Raw genomic sequence first — 17054 nt, forward strand, 5'->3', positions numbered from 1 at the left:
ACTGAACAACCTACTTCCCATATAATAATTATGTCTGATTCAGAGGAAGATTTGGGTATAGAGTTAAAAGGACTCAAGATATCCAAATATTTAAAGAAAGATACAGAAACAAATCGATCACAACAATCAAATGAAGAAAAACACAATGATGAAGGTCTTGGCTCTACTCCCTTGCAAGAAACGTTAATTGAGGAACATAGTGATACAAATGAAGCAGAAGATCATAGTAATTCTGAATCCTCATCTCTAAGTGATAACAATGGAAATCTGACAATAGATTCGTTACCAATGTCATATAGGAATATGAACTTAGAGGAGGGCCAAAAAGACGTAATAGAAAACTCATCATTAAACCAATCTTTATCACCATCTTTTCAACCTATACGATCGAGTGAAACCCCTTCGATATCATCAAGGAACGAACCACATCAGCAAAAACAAGAACAAGACATATCTCCAAACGATGCTATACCGAAAGCCAAAAATGATCATGAAGATACACATTCTCTCTCCTCGGATGATACTGATGATGATAGTGAGTGGCAAACAATGCCAGCAGTAGCATCATATAACGTATACAACAAGAACGGTGAACTAGAATTGAAACCTTACGATAGTAATGAAGAAACATTTGACATTGAACAAATCCAGAAAACTGGTAAATATAATAATAAAAATAAACAAACATTCGATTATACCAAAGTTGCAGAAGAGACTCAAGCACAAAGATCATATTTATCTAATAAAAAGACTGATTTCCTATTCGAACATAAAAAGTTGAAAAAAGCTTTACAATCGAAAAATAAATCCACAGAATCACAATTGACTAATTATTCATCTTCAAATTCAAAGCTCAACTCTGAAATAACTCTTAACAACCCTGAAGAAATAGAAGAAGAAGAAGAAGAAGATAGCGAGTTTGATGAGTTTGAAGATGACGTGGAGGCACAAGATGATTTGAATCCCACTTCACAACTAAGCGTCACCAAGGATTTATTATCAGATATGGAAAAATTCGCTTACTTAGGTGCAGTCAACGTACTTGTCAATCAAATGTGTACTGATCTTGCAACAGTTTGTCTTTGTGTGGATATCAAATCTCATAAGAAATTGGCAAGTAGATTACATTTTACTCAAAAGGATATGGCCGCATGGAAAACTGTCATATTATCAAGATTATATGAACATTTAGCTGTATCTCAAAAGGAAATTGAGATGATTGAAAAGTTATCATTGCATAAGATTCAATTAGAAGATCTTTGTAAGTGTTTGAAGACTACTCAAAATGTGGAAAATCCCTGGGAGAAGGACAACAAGAAAAAATCATCCCTCGATAACTCACAAGAAAAAGGCGAAAAGAATAAATCATCCCTCGATAATTCACAAGAAACAGATGCCAATTCTGAAAAGATGCGACATTCTAACGAAGAGGAAGGCACGATAGAAACGAAAACCGAAACGAAGGAATCAACCTCTATGGTCCCACAGAAAGTAATAAAACCAGAAAATATTAATGATCAAAATCGACTGAATATAGACATAGCATGGACAATCATTTGTGATTTATTCTTAGTATTTTTACAAAATTATACATATGATGCTCGTTCTCGTACTTTATTAATAAAATTCGCTAAAGCGCTAAATATTACTAAATTGGAAATTTGTGAATTTGAAAAACGTATCACTGATTCCTTAGATATGGAGCAATCCACTGAAGATCAAGAATGGAATGAAACTGATCATATGAAAAGTAGACGTAAGAGGAAAAGGCGGAAGAAAATGGCATATGTTGGGTTAGCTATGGTAGGTGGCTCTTTGGTATTAGGATTAAGTGGTGGTCTTTTGGCTCCTGTCATTGGTGCAGGTATTGCTGCTGGGTTATCTACCATTGGTATAGGTGGTGCCACGGGGTTCCTTACGGGAGTAGGTGGTACCACCGTAGTAGCATTATCAAGCACAGCTATCGGTGCTAATATTGGTGCAAGAGGTATGTCAAAGAGAATGGGGAGTGTCAGAACATTTGAATTTAGACCTCTTCATAATAATCGTAGAGTTAATTTGATTTTAAGTGTTTCTGGTTGGATTATAGGTAATGAGGATGATGTCAGATTACCATTCTCAACTGTTGATCCTCTTGAAGGTGATTTATATTCTTTATATTGGGAACCTGAAATGTTAAAATCCACAGGTCAAACGATCAATATTGTCGCAAGTGAAGTATTTACTCAAACCATTCAACAAGTCCTGGGAGCTACTATCTTAACAGGTCTTATGTCTGCTATTCAATGGCCGATGGCTCTTTCTAAATTAGGTTATATATTGGATAATCCATGGAATGTATCATTAGATAGAGCATGGGCTGCAGGGCTTATCCTAGCAGATACTTTGATGTCAAGGAATTTAGGTGAACGTCCCATTACGTTAGTAGGGTTTTCCCTGGGGGCAAGAGTCATCTTTTCATGTTTAATTGAACTTTCTAAAAGAAAGGCATCTGGATTGGTTGAGAATGTTTTCATATTTGGTACTCCTATTGTTAGGAAAAGAGAACATTTAGTTATGGCCCGTTCCATCGTCAGTGGAAGATTCGTTAATGGTTACTCAGACAAAGATTGGGTCCTCGCTTATTTATTCCGTGCAACTGGAGGTGGATTCAAAGCAGTCATGGGTATTTCTCCCATTGAAGATATTAACGAAATTGAAAACTTCAATTGTACAGAATTTGTAGATGGTCATATGGCATACCGTAAAAATATGCCAAAACTATTAAGAGAAATGGGTATTGCTGTTCTTGATGATACTTTTGTGGAAATTGAAGAAATTATGGATCCCAATGAATATAAAAGGAAAAGGAAATTAGTGCACGATGTTGATGCAGCCCAGAAAAAATTATCTGAAAGGAAAAAGCACAACAGTTGGATGCCCAAATGGCTGAAACCGAAAAAATCCAAATGGCAAGTAATGGTGGAAGAAGCTGTTGAAGAAGGTAGAGAAGGAGCTCTTGAAGGAGAAGACGATGGTTCATCTACTGACGAAAAAAATCAAAACAAAGAGGAAGGATAATGCTATTGTTGATCATGGAGCATTGATGCATGAATTGGAATTACTGAAAGCAGCAATGACACGAAGAACCAAAAGAAAGTGAAGCAGCAGCTGCTGCTGCTGCTGCTGACCANACAATGAAGAACAAGAACATAACAGTTCGACTTCAACTTCAGCCTCAGTCTTAACTTCAAAACCTCATCCGACACCATCAACGCCAAAAACTCAGCAAGATAATTTCCAATTACTTAGTGCAGGGAGAACTATACTTCCTGAAGACGAAGATATGCACTCGAGATCGAAGAAAATTGAGTTTTCCTTTCCTGATGATATTAAATAGTAGAGGATTCACTTCAGCCATCAAGTATTTTGATTCATTTTTTATTTCATTTTATACAACAAATTTTAGATAGATTCTATTGCATTCATATTCACAAAAAACTCATAATTATAAAACTGACGAATTTAAAAGTCATATTAAGTCGTAACATACGTTACATTTTACATTACATAAATCTCTATAGTTGTATATCTATATATTCTTGTTTTATTTTTCATATCATACAATTTACAAGAAGACTTCGGCGTTTAATTCAACAAATGATGCAGCAAATGGAACATCAAAGTTATTCATTACCTCAGGATGTAAGACACCCAAGTTACCAACTACTTTCGCATTTTCACCTTCTTTACTTCTAAACATAACTCTAGCACCTCTGCCTGGGAAGTATGTAGATAAAGAATCATCTTGTTCTATCCAATAGCCTCTACCAGTAGAGCCGGCACCGTAATCAGCAATCCATTCAGTTCTGAAAGTTTGCATAATTTTACCTAATAAACCTTGAATAATTTCGAAACCTGAGTTCTTACCAACATAAATAGCACCCCAATGACGTTCATTATAAGCTTTTCTTTCTAAAGAGTTATTCTTGAAAACAACATCACCTGTTTCAAACACTTTGATTGGTAATGAATGTTTTCTATTTTCTTTAACAGTCTTCAAGATACCAGGCAACAAAGTAGTCCTGACAACTTGATATTCTAAAGTCTTTGGATTTGCTAGCTTAACCACCTTGGTGTTATCATCTTTCATTCTTAAGAACTTGAAATTTTCATCATGAGAACATAAAGTCAATGGTAGCACTTCCACCCATGATGCTTGGGATGAAGCAACTCTGAAAATATCAGAGATCTTATTGATTGGCAATGCAGATGCGATAAAGTTGGCATTCGATAATTTTTCACCCTTTGGCAGGTTATTGAAACCGTAACCGACAGCAGCATCTTCCATTATATCACATGGATGTAAAACATCTGTTCTTGTGATTGGAATAGTGACCTCAAGGATATCATCACTTTTATTAGACTTAACAGCATCTAGAGACATTCTTTTTAGACATGCTACAATTTGTTCGGGAGTTTGTTCTAAACCTAAGGCAGAATTGATATAAGTAACGGAGGTTTCCATTTTCCTTTCAGTAAAATCTGGAACGATACGGGATTGGTTATTATGTTCAGAAACCACTTCAACAGCTTCCACTGTGAATGGTTCATCACAGTAACGTGAGAACATGGCGACTAATTGATTCAACACGATATCAGCTTTAGTCTTGTCAATAGCAGTAATATCAATAAAGACATTACGGGTATCAAGAGTGATCTTAGTATGTTCTGAATTAATTAAAGGTGGTAAAGAACACACAACATCATTTTTATCCATCATTATTGGGAATACTGGAGAATTTTCAATCAATGGGACGAAACGACCTAAGTTATTCTTTTGTTCTGGTTGTTTATAAAATTCTATTAATTCAGCACCATTGAATTCCTTAGTTTGGTTCAATGGAATGAAATGAATGTCCTTTGGCGGCAAAGCACGGTAGTAAACTGGTCCTTCCATAGTATCGTAGTCATGTGTACCGATGGCAACCAGAGATCTATTTCTACATAAATTGGAATGTAATTTATCTTGCAAGGCAATGAACGATGCGTAAGACTTTTCGGTGAAAGTAATGTTTCTTAAGATTGCAGCTGCAGCATATGGTCTAATTTGTTCACTAGATTGTTCAATGTATAATTTTGTAGTTGGTTTGGTCAACTTATATTTTGGTGTTTCAGCTCTACCTAAATATTCATTCAAAGATTGGGCAATACCTTCGATACATAATAGATCGTAACGATTAGCACCAATTTCAATCTTCAATTCTGGTTCTTCGTTGTTCTTTAAGGCTTCTTCAGTGGTGTCTTCATCTAATTCAATACCGAATTCGAAACATAGTTCATCGAATTCTTCGTTGCCATATTGTTTGCCCAATAAGTCAAACAATTGTTTTTTATTAACAGAAACGGTAGGCATCTTTTAGTTATCTATGATATAATGTGATATATATGTCGGTTAATCTGGAATATGCCTCGAATCACACAATAAGGGTTTCACCTCCCGCTTTTACCTAGAATTTGCAGATAATATCTGTGAAGATCAACTAATATTGACATTTTTTGGTATTATCGTTTTATTTGAAAAAAAAATTTTACAAAATTGACAATTTTACTCATACAGCATCTTACCCGCCTGGAATTTTTGTATGTGGTGTAAAGATGGTATGTCAGATAATAATGACACACACCCACAGAGAACAAGAGGAAGATGACAGACAACAATTATGATGATAAATAAAAGGTAAAAGGTGTGCGTGCTATTTATTTCTTTTCTATGCAGTAATATCTTATATATATGGGAGATGCATTGTTTTTTATAATATAGTTACAGTTCGTTGTTTCCCGTTTGCCTTCTATCTACTTAGCCTTATATCTTCATTATCACTCAGCAAAGAGAACTCATCTCGTTGGCTCTTCCTTAATGCGTATTTGGAAATTAAGTTCCGGATATCTTTCATTTGCAAAGGTTTCTCTAAGACATAATCAAAAACGTTAGAGTTCATAGCTTCCTCATAATAACTTGTTAGAGCAACTATCGGTGTAGCAGAGTTGGTTCCATTTGTGAATTTTAATAGACGAATAAGTTCAGTGGAACTGACGTTAGGTAATTTTAAAGTTGTTATAATCAAATCAAATGTAATTTCTGCATCTGCTCTACTTACAAGTTCATCTGCACCAGAAGCAGCAATGACTGTACAACCAAGGCTTTCTAAATCTTTGATTATACGATACCTATGGATTGGAATTGGTTCACACAATAAAATATCCATGTTACATCCGATCTTTTCAGTTCCTGTCCCAGAACTTTGTCGTCCACTTCTCCTTCTATAACGTACGGAATTCACTCTTGAAACCGCTTGTAATCGATCTGTTTCTCCAACTGAGACTTCACTGGAATTGGTCCTTTGGAAAATCACCCTATTAGGCATGATTCTTTGATGAGACACTAACGATGGAGTTGTCGCTGTCGTTGTGGTTGTAGTTGTGGTGGGAGTTAGTGTAGAACAAGCAGCAGTAGGAGCTCCAGGGGTGCTAGGTGATAATAATGATTTGAATCTAGGTTGGTTCAGTTGTTCGCTATCATTGAACGATAAAATATTACTTGAATCACTAGGCTTAACATCTTTTCTTATCCGAGACATACCACTTTCATCAATACTAAACCCACGCTCAGGAGAAAATGATCTTATAGATGATGAGTCTGACCTACCAATCGGCCTCGAAGATAATCCAATACCAATGGCTGGAGAACCTGTAGTTGAATGTTTACTAGTATTACCCCGTAACTTTCCTCCTGGCAGTTCAGAAGGCGAGTTTAATATAGACGTTGAAGAGGTTCTACGATGACCATTCGGAAATTCCGCAATATGTTCACTTTTTAATCTATTGATAGCATCTTTATTGGCTTTATCTAAAGCTGACAAATTCCTAAAATAAAAGGAACCAAATTCAGTTTGCGGATCATTTAATTTACTAGTTCTACGATCTCTCATATGGGGTGGTATTGCCATTGGAACTGATTTCATAGTTGGAGAATTCTTAAGAGCCTCTTCTTGTAAAGTAGTCCCCAATAGAGAGGACACACTCATCTTACCCACTGGAGTTTGTATTCTATTATTATCATTTATTGTATTGTTCGGGAGACTAGCCCATCTCTTTGTGTTTACATGTACCGGCTCAATGTTTGGAGTACTTGATATATCGGGAACATCTTGATTAGCATAGTGAAAGTAGTTTGAGGGCTGTAGTTTGGATATATCTTCGTCGTGATCATCTCCAAAGTTCTCCAAAACAGCGCCCCTAGTATCAAAATAATCTGTATCTTCTGGGTCTTCTACACTGGGAACAAAAGAAGCATCTTCATCATATACATGTTCCCAGTCTACTCCTTTAAAATAAGGATGAGCTTTAATTTCTTCAGCCCCATTGGTACCTAATCGTTTTGATACATCTACAGTTAATAATTTTAGTATTAAATCTTTAGCTTCAGGCGAAATAAAATCCCTTTCTTCTTCTGGACTTTTAAACTTTGGCCATTCAATTTTCCCTGCAAGTATTTTCTTAAATACACCTTCTGGTGTGCTGGTATGAAATGGAGGATAACCAAAGATCAATTCGAATAAGATACAACCTACTGACCACCAATCACAATGGTCACCTTCACCACTTCCTTCAATGGTTTCTGGAGCCAAATAATCTGGAGTACCAAAAAATTTCTTATCTTGTTTGGAATCATCTGGATGGAATAGAGCTAAATCTGATGCGGGGGAACTAGTACCAGTACTGTCGAGTGTAACGAAAGAATTTGTTCTTAAGTGCATTGGAGTGGAATTTTGTCCCTGATTCGTCAGTGGTGTACCAGTTTGTGAGAGTTCTAACACTGATAACGATGATCTAGATTCACTCCTTTTCATAGTATTCGGATCCGGACTTGATGTAGCAACTTCATCTTGACCAAATTTACGTGAACTTCTAGGTGTCGGTGTATTTGTATGTAAATGAATATCCTGATCAGTATTTTTGATAGTAGACTTTTTTAATAGCTTAGATGTACTATTTCGCTTATGTGCTATTGTATTACTATCTGGTGTAGATATTTGACTATTATTGTTATTATTATTGTCATTATCATTATCGTTATTATTGGTAATACTATTATGACTATTAAAAGTATCGGTGGATATGCTAGAATGTTTTCTTTTAAAGTCAAATTTATGACGACGAATTAAACCTGCTCTTGATAATCCGAAATCAGTAAGTTTAATATGCCCTTTACTGTCGATTAATAAATTATCAGGTTTTAAATCATGATGAATAATCCCATTTTGATGCATGTCGTCTACACCGCTTATAATTTCCGTTGAGTATTGTTTGACCCATTCGTCTGGTAGAGATCCCATCATCTTAATCAATGCAGCTAAATCACCACCGGGTAAATATTCCATAACTAAGAAAAGATTTTCTTTATTTTGAAACGTAGCAAACAATCTAGCAACATACGGTTTATCACTTTGAACCATCATAATTGCACGTTCTGATTTAACATTAGTAACTTGATTCTTGGTAACCATATCAGATTTTTTTAATACTTTTATTGCAAAATATTCACCTGTTATTTTCTTACGTGCTAAATAGACACTACCGTAAGCTCCTTTACTTATTGGCTTTAAGATATCATAATCTTTTATGCTTGGAGGTACACGTCGCGTTTGATTTGTTGCTAGCAATAGTGGTGATAAAGGTTGTGTTTGGAAAGTTGAATTATTGTTTGAATGTTGTTCCGGAGTGAGAAACTCTTTATTTGATATCATTGGGGAATTGACGGGGGATTTAATATTATTTAATTTTGAATTACTAGCTCTTTGTATTGGATATGTACTATTCATTGTTTCTGGTAGAGGGGATCCCCTCCTTGGTGTCAGAGATATACTTGTTAATAATCTTGGTAATCCAGAGTTATTAGAACTTGAGGTAAATTTGGAACTTGACAATAATCCAGGGGTAGAGTAGAAGCTTGGTTCCGTTGATAAATGCTCAGTTACTGAAGAATCAACATCAACAGGGTTGCTTAAAGTATGTATCTGTTGATTATTATCATTTGTATTATTACTATTATTATTATTATCTGTCCTTGGAAAATGCAGCTGTTGTCTAGGTGTAACTGACCTTGATCGTGATCTAGAAGATCCATCACCTAAAGTATCCATATCTTCATTGCTATCATTTTGTATATTGTCATTCTGGTTATTCAACATAGAATTATTTTCTCTTTTTGATTTTATATTTCTCGGTTCAGGCATTCCTTCTGCATTTAAATAGGCATCTGAAAATAAACTACTTTGTTGTAGGTGTGATCTTGCTAATCTTGGTGTTGGATCTTTGATGGAAATACTCGATTCTGATCCAAGATTGGAATGAAGTAGTACATTTGTACTTGGTCGTTTTAAATTCTGACTGACTGGTACTACTGTATCTAAACGTTCAGATGCTGTTGAAAAGGCAGAATTTGATATTGATGGAATGGGAGATGCAGTATAAGGATAGTTCATTGATTGTGGGAGATGTATTCTATTATTTTCTATTTGTTCGCGAATTAGTTGGATGACATATGTGTTAACTTCATTTTTAATTTTCGATGAATATGTCATGGCGTTATCTAATCGTAAAACGGCATCCACTTTACGTCTTGCCAAATCGATCGTATCATGGACTAATAATGATAACCCTGGATCTTCATCATCTTTTGGAAATTTCAAATGCCATTCTTGAATATTTTGAATATTTGATTTAGTTCTTGGTGAAAACTGGAAAAAATTATCAGAACCATTTTCAGACTGTAAAGGAATGTTTTCTTCTGTTGTATCATTTCTATTTTGTCTCAATATTTCAAAATTTGCATTTTCAACATCAAAACTCGATATCATTTCACTGGTATTAATATTTATTGCTATTGTACTTAATTCTCTTAATGATTCCAATGATAATTCCAAAAACGTTTTAGATTTGACCAATATGGGGACATCTTTGTATTCCGTTATATTATCATTATTAAGTAAACGTAATTGTTCCACCAAGTTATCATGTAGCAACTGTATTAAGGATTGAATTCTATGTTCACAGACACAACTTTGTGAATGAGTTTCTAACCACCAAGCTGGTACATTTGTTTCACAAACACGACATAATTCCATTTTAGGAACAGGAACGTCTGCTTCATCTATAATCATCTCGTTTTCAATATCTTTCAAATAGTCAGAGAATAAAGTGGCTCCAAATCCTAACCTATCAATCAATGCAGCTGGTAGTATATGTTCCAAATTGTTATCGTTACGCCATGCCGCATTATAAGGTTTCAAAATCCACATTGAATACGTTGGTTGATTTGTAGTACTATCTCGAATAAGGATACCACATGCTTCAAAGGCGATAATATCATGTAAGTAAGGATTAAATTCACTTTGTATACTGTCCTCATTATCGTTAGGTTTTTCATTCTCGGGTCTCGTTTGAGTTGACACATTAAATGTCACTGTATAGCTAACGTTGTCATTAGCTAACATCATATCCATCACTTTATTAAAGACTAATTTATCTTGTTCGCTACCTAATATTAGATCCGAAATATATTCGGGACAAGGTATTCTCGTTAAAGTTTCCCAACGTGGTGAGATGTACCTTATTTTCCCATCCAAATCCACTTCTAGGATCATGCTTGGATTTTTATCGGTTGCTAGTTCTAAATATTCATCATATTTTGCCGAGTTTGGAGAATCTCTGTCTTGTTGATCCATGGGTTCAGCATTGTCGTCTGTGTCCAATTCTTCTTCTTCATCGTCTGAAGTCGGTGGGAGGTGTTCTCGGAGTTTTGAGACGGATATATTATCATCTTCAGATATGTGTAGCTGGCCTAGTGAAGGTAGAGTAGAAAAATCATCTTTAGTGTTTGAGTTGTTTGAATATGGATTAAGATTTGACATTCTGAATAGTTCAAAATGGGCAGTTATTATTTTTGTGACGGGTAAAGACCCTTGGGTTTATCGTTCAATATGGCTTCACGTGTAAGGTGGACCAATCTGAAATGGAGGGACCAAGACTTAGATATGAACTTGGTCAGGAAAATGGCTTTAGAGATAGGTGGTGTGTACTTGATTTCCTTGTTTAGTAGTCGTTACAAGAGACTTTGCAGTTATTAGGGTCAAAATTTCACTTGAAGATTTCAGATCATACAGATACGAACATTAAAGAAGTTGCTGTCTGTCTGTCTGCCCATTTTGAAAATTCCAGACATTCGACATCCCGATTCCGATTCTGAAATTTCGGGTAACGATCTGATTTACACCAACAACAAATTTTAGTGACGACAGTATTGGGGAGGAGAAAGGGAAGTTTACGACACCAACAACGATTTAAGTTGTCAAGTGATTATGTATTTGAAATCAAGATCTGTTAGAGCTAAAAAAGAATGGTAAAATACTCTCTGGACACTCTTTGGTACCTACCGTTCTTACCTCTGTTTTTATTATATTAAGGGCCAATTCCGGTTTTCATAGATTTGGGACAAGAATTTAATGCTGTGTGTTCTAAATAAGTTTTACAAAGGGTACGATTTAATTTTGCAAGGAACAAATGTTCTATAAAAATATGAGGCCTTTCATCCCTTTTTTTAATAAAATCTTCGGAAGAACCTCAAAATTGAAGTTTTTTGGAAGGTAAACTTATTGCCCTTACTAGAAATTGAGTAAAAACCTTATTTTGAGGTGTATAAATGAAACAAAAACAGGCAAAACTTTTACAGTTATGATAAAGAGGGATTGAAGAACGTTAATGATGACTTACTCCTCATGGACACTTCAGGATTTTCTATTAACCACGTTAAGATAAGATACATAGCTTACTTGATTTATTTAATAGGTGTCAAGGGTAATAAAGTGAATACCCAAAGAGTCTAACTTTGCTAACGTTCTCTGGAATAACTTCGGTGGTGGAGGCATTATTAGTAGTTCCTGAAAATATTGTCAACATTTAAGGCAAGATTCTTAAGAAGAAGTTAATAATTTCTCACCATGAAATTTTTTATAAGAAAACAAATATAAAATAAAACCTGGACGGAAAATAAACAAAAACATACACTAGGATTGAGTACGACGAAACAAATAGAAAACAGAAAGAGTTTTACAGTCAAGAATATATATTATATTCACCAATGTAATTAGAGTAGTTTTCTAATGTTATGAATATCTCTAAACAGGCTATATTTCATAGTTCATAAAGAGAACATTAATTCATTCAATCAAACAAAAAGAGATATATTCTGCTAGAAGCTTTCTTCACTATAGTCAATATTTCTATGCAAAATAATTATATGTTTACTGATAGACCAAACTTGGTGAAACTAAGTATATACTAATGCAGAATAAGATATTTAGTTATTGATTTGCTTAAAAATATTTGGAATCCTATAGTTCATAATATTTGTAAGAACTTTCAACGTCTTTGTGATTAAATCTTGGACAGATCCTCCAATAAGCTATACATTTCCAAATGTTCCTTCCCAATAGACATAGCTACGTAAGTACTCCTAAGCTATATCTTTCAGAGAACATAATATTATAGATTTTTGAAATTCTGCTACTACATAGTGATAAATATCATTTGCTTAACGTACTTAAAGACAGCTTTGGTTGTTTTCTGTCACTTTATAGTGATATGTTTATGCAACAATTTTAACGTGAGAGTGTTGTCATTACCGAAATGATAAGAAAAGATTCTGTTCTGCATGCACGTGCATACGTAAACAGTTGGTAAGCATGAACTAATGTCCATTCCCTTAGCTTTTGGACATATTTTTTAAAATGACTAACTTCCTTTTTAGTTCAGTTGTAGTTTAACTTATATGCAGGTGTAACCACTATTGTCTTGCCTTTCACCCGTGGGGTTTCTCCTGTTCTAAGATATGAACATACGGGTGCTTAGGTAGGTACTGCTCAGAATGCATGAAGATTCCCCGACTTCAATAAAGGTTAAATTTTACGTCAAGGGACTTTTCACTAATTTAATAATTCCCCAAATCTCGAGGGAAGTTCCTGTGCGGTTGTTTATTACGGGGAACAAGCATGATTCAACTCCCTTTTTTGAACTGCGCGGTTTTTCTATGCATCACTATGGCATAAGATTTGCATAAAGCCGTCGAAACTTACCAAAAACAAAACACCAGCTGTGCTGTACATACAGATAGATGGTCGAACTGGGTGGAGTGAAATCTGGGCCCTAGGTATATTTACGAAGACAGACACGTACAACACTTTCCTGTACATATCTATCGAAGGTCTCTTTATTAGACGTTCGAACTCTTGTTTTACCAGAACATGCATAACCAATCGCATAGGGAATGACTTTTTTACAAAGTACATATGTTTGAAAGCTCGTGCTTCAGTTCTTACAGAAGAAAAATGTCATATATTCCACGTGAAGTCCTCGACTCCAACATTTGAAGGGGAGCTAATTTTCTAGATGGCATGTAACTTTGGATATTGAGGCAGTTTATTGACAGCGATCTACACGCATAGGCACAGAATGTGACAATAGTTTAAGGGCTCTAAGGTATGAGAAAAAGGACCAAGATTATTCCCTTTACGGATATTACATATTTGCCTACAAGAAGGACGTAGCAATAGACAATACCTTGAGCTTGAATCTCCTTATGTACAAATGTACTTATGCATGGAGTAATTTGTAAAACTGGGCCAGAATGAAGGCTGTCCTTCCTTTTGCTTGCTTCTTTTAAAATTAGCGTTCAAGTAAAAAGGATGATTTACACTTTAGTTTTGAAAATATAAAGTATAGGAATCTCTTTTTAGGTACGCATTTTACCCAACTCAGAAACAATAATGGTACATTTCATCTAATAATGAAGCAAATGACATTGAAATCCCGAGCGGAAATCTTAAATTTATAATAGGTTTTTTTATTATCTTTTCCCATCAAATAGTCTATAGTAAAAAAAGATACATTCCATGGCCCTTTTTAAGAAGTGGACGCAAGAGAGTTGCATTGTGACCATGGTCTATATTCTAATACGCAGACCTCTTGAAATACTCTCTTTTTCGCCAATCATAAATAATAGAACAATCAAGAAAGTATTGAGAATCTACTGATTAACTTTTAAATTTTAAGAAATTGAAAAATATATATCGGAATGAAGATTCCTTCTTCAAAGCCGTTAGTTCCTCGACAGACCTTTCTCCTTTGGCCAAGAGGGCAATGACACTAGAACTTTTTACACACTGACAACTAATTATGCTCTTTTTTGCCTACATATGTGTTTGGCTATGTTTAGAATTAATTAGTTCTGAATTCTAATTTTTAATGTAGTATTATGAATCTTGTATATCTCAATTTTCTGTTTTAGTTATAAACCTCCCACCCCAGCTTTTGGGCGGAGTATTGGACTGGCGAAACTCATAGGGCTGAAAAACAATTTATAGAAGCAAGATTACAGGAAATATTAAAGTGACAAAATTTGCCATGAGGAGGCGTCCGTGGCTTTGCGGTGGTCACACGAAATTTTCTGTGGGACCTAATTGGGAAAAAACAAATGACATGAGGGGATTTTCCTTACATGGTGTGGGTTCTGGGTGTGGTGTTAGCGAGAGACTTTCACAATGAAACGACCATGCAAAAGTGGGCAACAGGGTAGTTTCTGAGAGGAATGAATTACTGTTACGTTATGTTTCCCTACGGAGTATCTCTCTACGATATAGGAACAGATCCTCAAAGTAAAGCAACTTCAATAACTTGTTCGAGAAGTTCGACGCCTTAGACTACCAATTTTGGAAAGTCTGGACCAAGTACTGGAAAACTCGAGACTTTTGAACTTTTCAAAATTATATATAAGGTGAGTTACCAATTGAATATAACTCTAAAATTTTCACTTCAATGTTATTCAATTTATCTTGTATTAATTAATTCTTTTCTTCTAATGAAAAATCAATAACAACAGATTAAGCTATATATACCCAGTTCTAACCTTTAGTTCTTCGTCTCTTTCCATTCGGTAATCAACTAACACATCTTCTCTAAAACAACGGCTAAAAATAGCAACATGAGCAACAATATCATTAATCCAACTGCATTCAATGCTCCTATTGAAATCCCAACTGATTTCAAATCAACGCTTCCACCTCGTAAAAGAGCTAAGACTAAAGAAGAAAAAGAACAAAGAAGGATCGAAAGAATACTTCGAAACAGGAAAGCTGCTCATCAAAGTAGAGAAAAGAAAAGATTGCATTTAAAGTTTCTTGAACAAAAATGCCAAATCATGGAAAACCTATTATCTAGAATTGATGCTGATGTTTTACAAAACTTGGTTGCTACAGACAGCACCGGTACTTCTATCTTAGAAGAATATAATAACATATTAAACACCACTGATGAAAGTTATGTAGAAGATAAACTAAATCCTTCCTCTTCAAGCTCGTCACCTTCAGCTACCGTAAATAATGGTTCTCCATCTACTTTCCAAACTACTTTTGATGCTGGTAATATTGAACCTGTCGCTATTAAGAAAGAACAAACAACAGAAACCGATTTGTCAGCGGCCATTGGCTCATCATTAAGTAGCTTCTCTAGTTCTAATTCCAATTCCAGTTCCAATTCTGATTCTAAATCTAGTTGTGCTTCTCCATCCAGTATCATGTCTCCTGTTAGTAACGGGACCATGGAAGATGAATTATTTTTCGATGAAAAGGAAAACTATTATACATCATCCTCTTCTATCTCTTCCATAAATATGATCAAATCAGAACCACAAGATTGGAATCTTTTAATTACGAAATCTGAACATGATAACTCAATTTTAGAAGATTTCAATATTGAGCATGAGTTTGAGTATAATGAGCATAGTTTCAGTGATCAACTCTTAACCAAAACAGTAGACGTAGAAGAAAGTTTAATGAAACCCAAGACAATTCCAAATATGACGGTGCTAATGAAAAACGATGACATTGATGGTTCATTCGTCCTTGACAATTGGCGTAATCCAGCAGTGATTACCATATGATAAGTATTATAAGATTTTTTCCACTCATAGCGCCACTTTAAGAGAAATATATTTAATTTGAAATAAACAGGTTTCTTTACCTCCCGCTTAAAGGTTTTATTGATGAAGAACTAATAATAAAAGTTATTTAATTTGATCGTTCACATATTGTTGCTAAGAATGTTTTTACTTACCCGTGTTGTTGATTACCTTATGAGAATACATTTAAATCACATTCTTTCACACCCACTCACCCCTTTCAAATTATTGATAAACTTTCATTATCCCATTTCTTTTTTCTTTAATATCTTCAACCCATATTTCTCGACCGAACTGATCACTTTACAACAATTCCTGTTTATTACTATATTTTTTTCTTAAATTGGAGCGAAAAAAATCTTATTGACTTGTACTGTCCGAAGCGCAGTCAAGTTTAATGACATTTGAACCCACTGAATTCATCACTATGGAATCATAGTTTTTATTTTTTATCGTTATATCACTGTCAGCATTTTTTCATTTTACTTTTTTACTTCATTTTTCCCTTTTTCTTTTTCCACTTCCTATGTTTTTACGCTACTGTTTTGTTCTGTTAAGATTCCGTCTGGTACGTCGTTGAATCATTGTAATCCGGGACATTTGTTTTTTCTTTAAAACTCGTTTATATTTCAATGGAGATCTCATCCTACTCATTCCCTATTATTATCGTGACTAGCAATTGGTTATTTTTTTCATAATAAAGTTTAAGACATTCCAGAAGCAAAAACTTACTTTTTTTCAAGCTTCATTTTTTTCTTATTAATACTTTAACTCATTTAAGGCTACTTGGCGTTGGCGCGTTTTAAACAAAACTGCGACTGCCTTGCTGTTACGATGTGTTTAGACTATTTTTTTACGAGAAATGATTCTTTGATTAAATAAAGACATCATTTCCTTTTGGAATACGCTTATTCTATTTTTGAATTTATATATCTGGTTCTTTTTTCGCATAATAATATTACGATACTGTTTCCCCATCTTCATTATTATGATCGTCATT

At 34.6% G+C, this 17054-nt stretch overlaps 4 protein-coding genes across 4 annotated transcripts; 2 read left to right on the forward strand and 2 right to left on the reverse strand.

Annotated features, from left to right (window-relative positions):
- Window positions 1-30: 30 nt before the first annotated feature.
- MIL1 (Mil1p) lies at window positions 31-3060 on the forward strand (the record flags this gene model as incomplete). The annotated part of the gene is made up of 1 exon (XM_003671281.2): window positions 31-3060. The coding sequence occupies one exon, from the start codon at window positions 31-33 to the stop codon at window positions 3058-3060; it is 3030 nt and encodes a 1009-aa protein (XP_003671329.2).
- A 547-nt stretch (window positions 3061-3607) lies between these two features.
- FRS1 (phenylalanine--tRNA ligase subunit beta) lies at window positions 3608-5395 on the reverse strand (the record flags this gene model as incomplete). The annotated part of the gene is made up of 1 exon (XM_003671282.2): window positions 3608-5395. One exon carries the CDS (start codon window positions 5393-5395, stop codon window positions 3608-3610), a length of 1788 nt encoding a protein of 595 aa, XP_003671330.2.
- A 436-nt stretch (window positions 5396-5831) lies between these two features.
- Window positions 5832-10955, reverse strand: RIM15 (protein kinase RIM15; the record flags this gene model as incomplete). The annotated part of the gene is made up of 1 exon (XM_003671283.2): window positions 5832-10955. One exon carries the CDS (start codon window positions 10953-10955, stop codon window positions 5832-5834), a length of 5124 nt encoding a protein of 1707 aa, XP_003671331.2.
- Window positions 10956-15079: 4124 nt separating this feature from the next.
- HAC1 (transcription factor HAC1) lies at window positions 15080-16036 on the forward strand (the record flags this gene model as incomplete). The annotated part of the gene is made up of 1 exon (XM_003671284.2): window positions 15080-16036. The coding sequence occupies one exon, from the start codon at window positions 15080-15082 to the stop codon at window positions 16034-16036; it is 957 nt and encodes a 318-aa protein (XP_003671332.2).
- Window positions 16037-17054: the final 1018 nt, after the last annotated feature.

The sequence above is a fragment of the Naumovozyma dairenensis genome, chromosome 7 (assembly GCF_000227115.2).
Source record: "Naumovozyma dairenensis CBS 421 chromosome 7, complete genome".
NCBI classification, from domain to species: Eukaryota; Fungi; Ascomycota; class Saccharomycetes; order Saccharomycetales; family Saccharomycetaceae; genus Naumovozyma; species Naumovozyma dairenensis.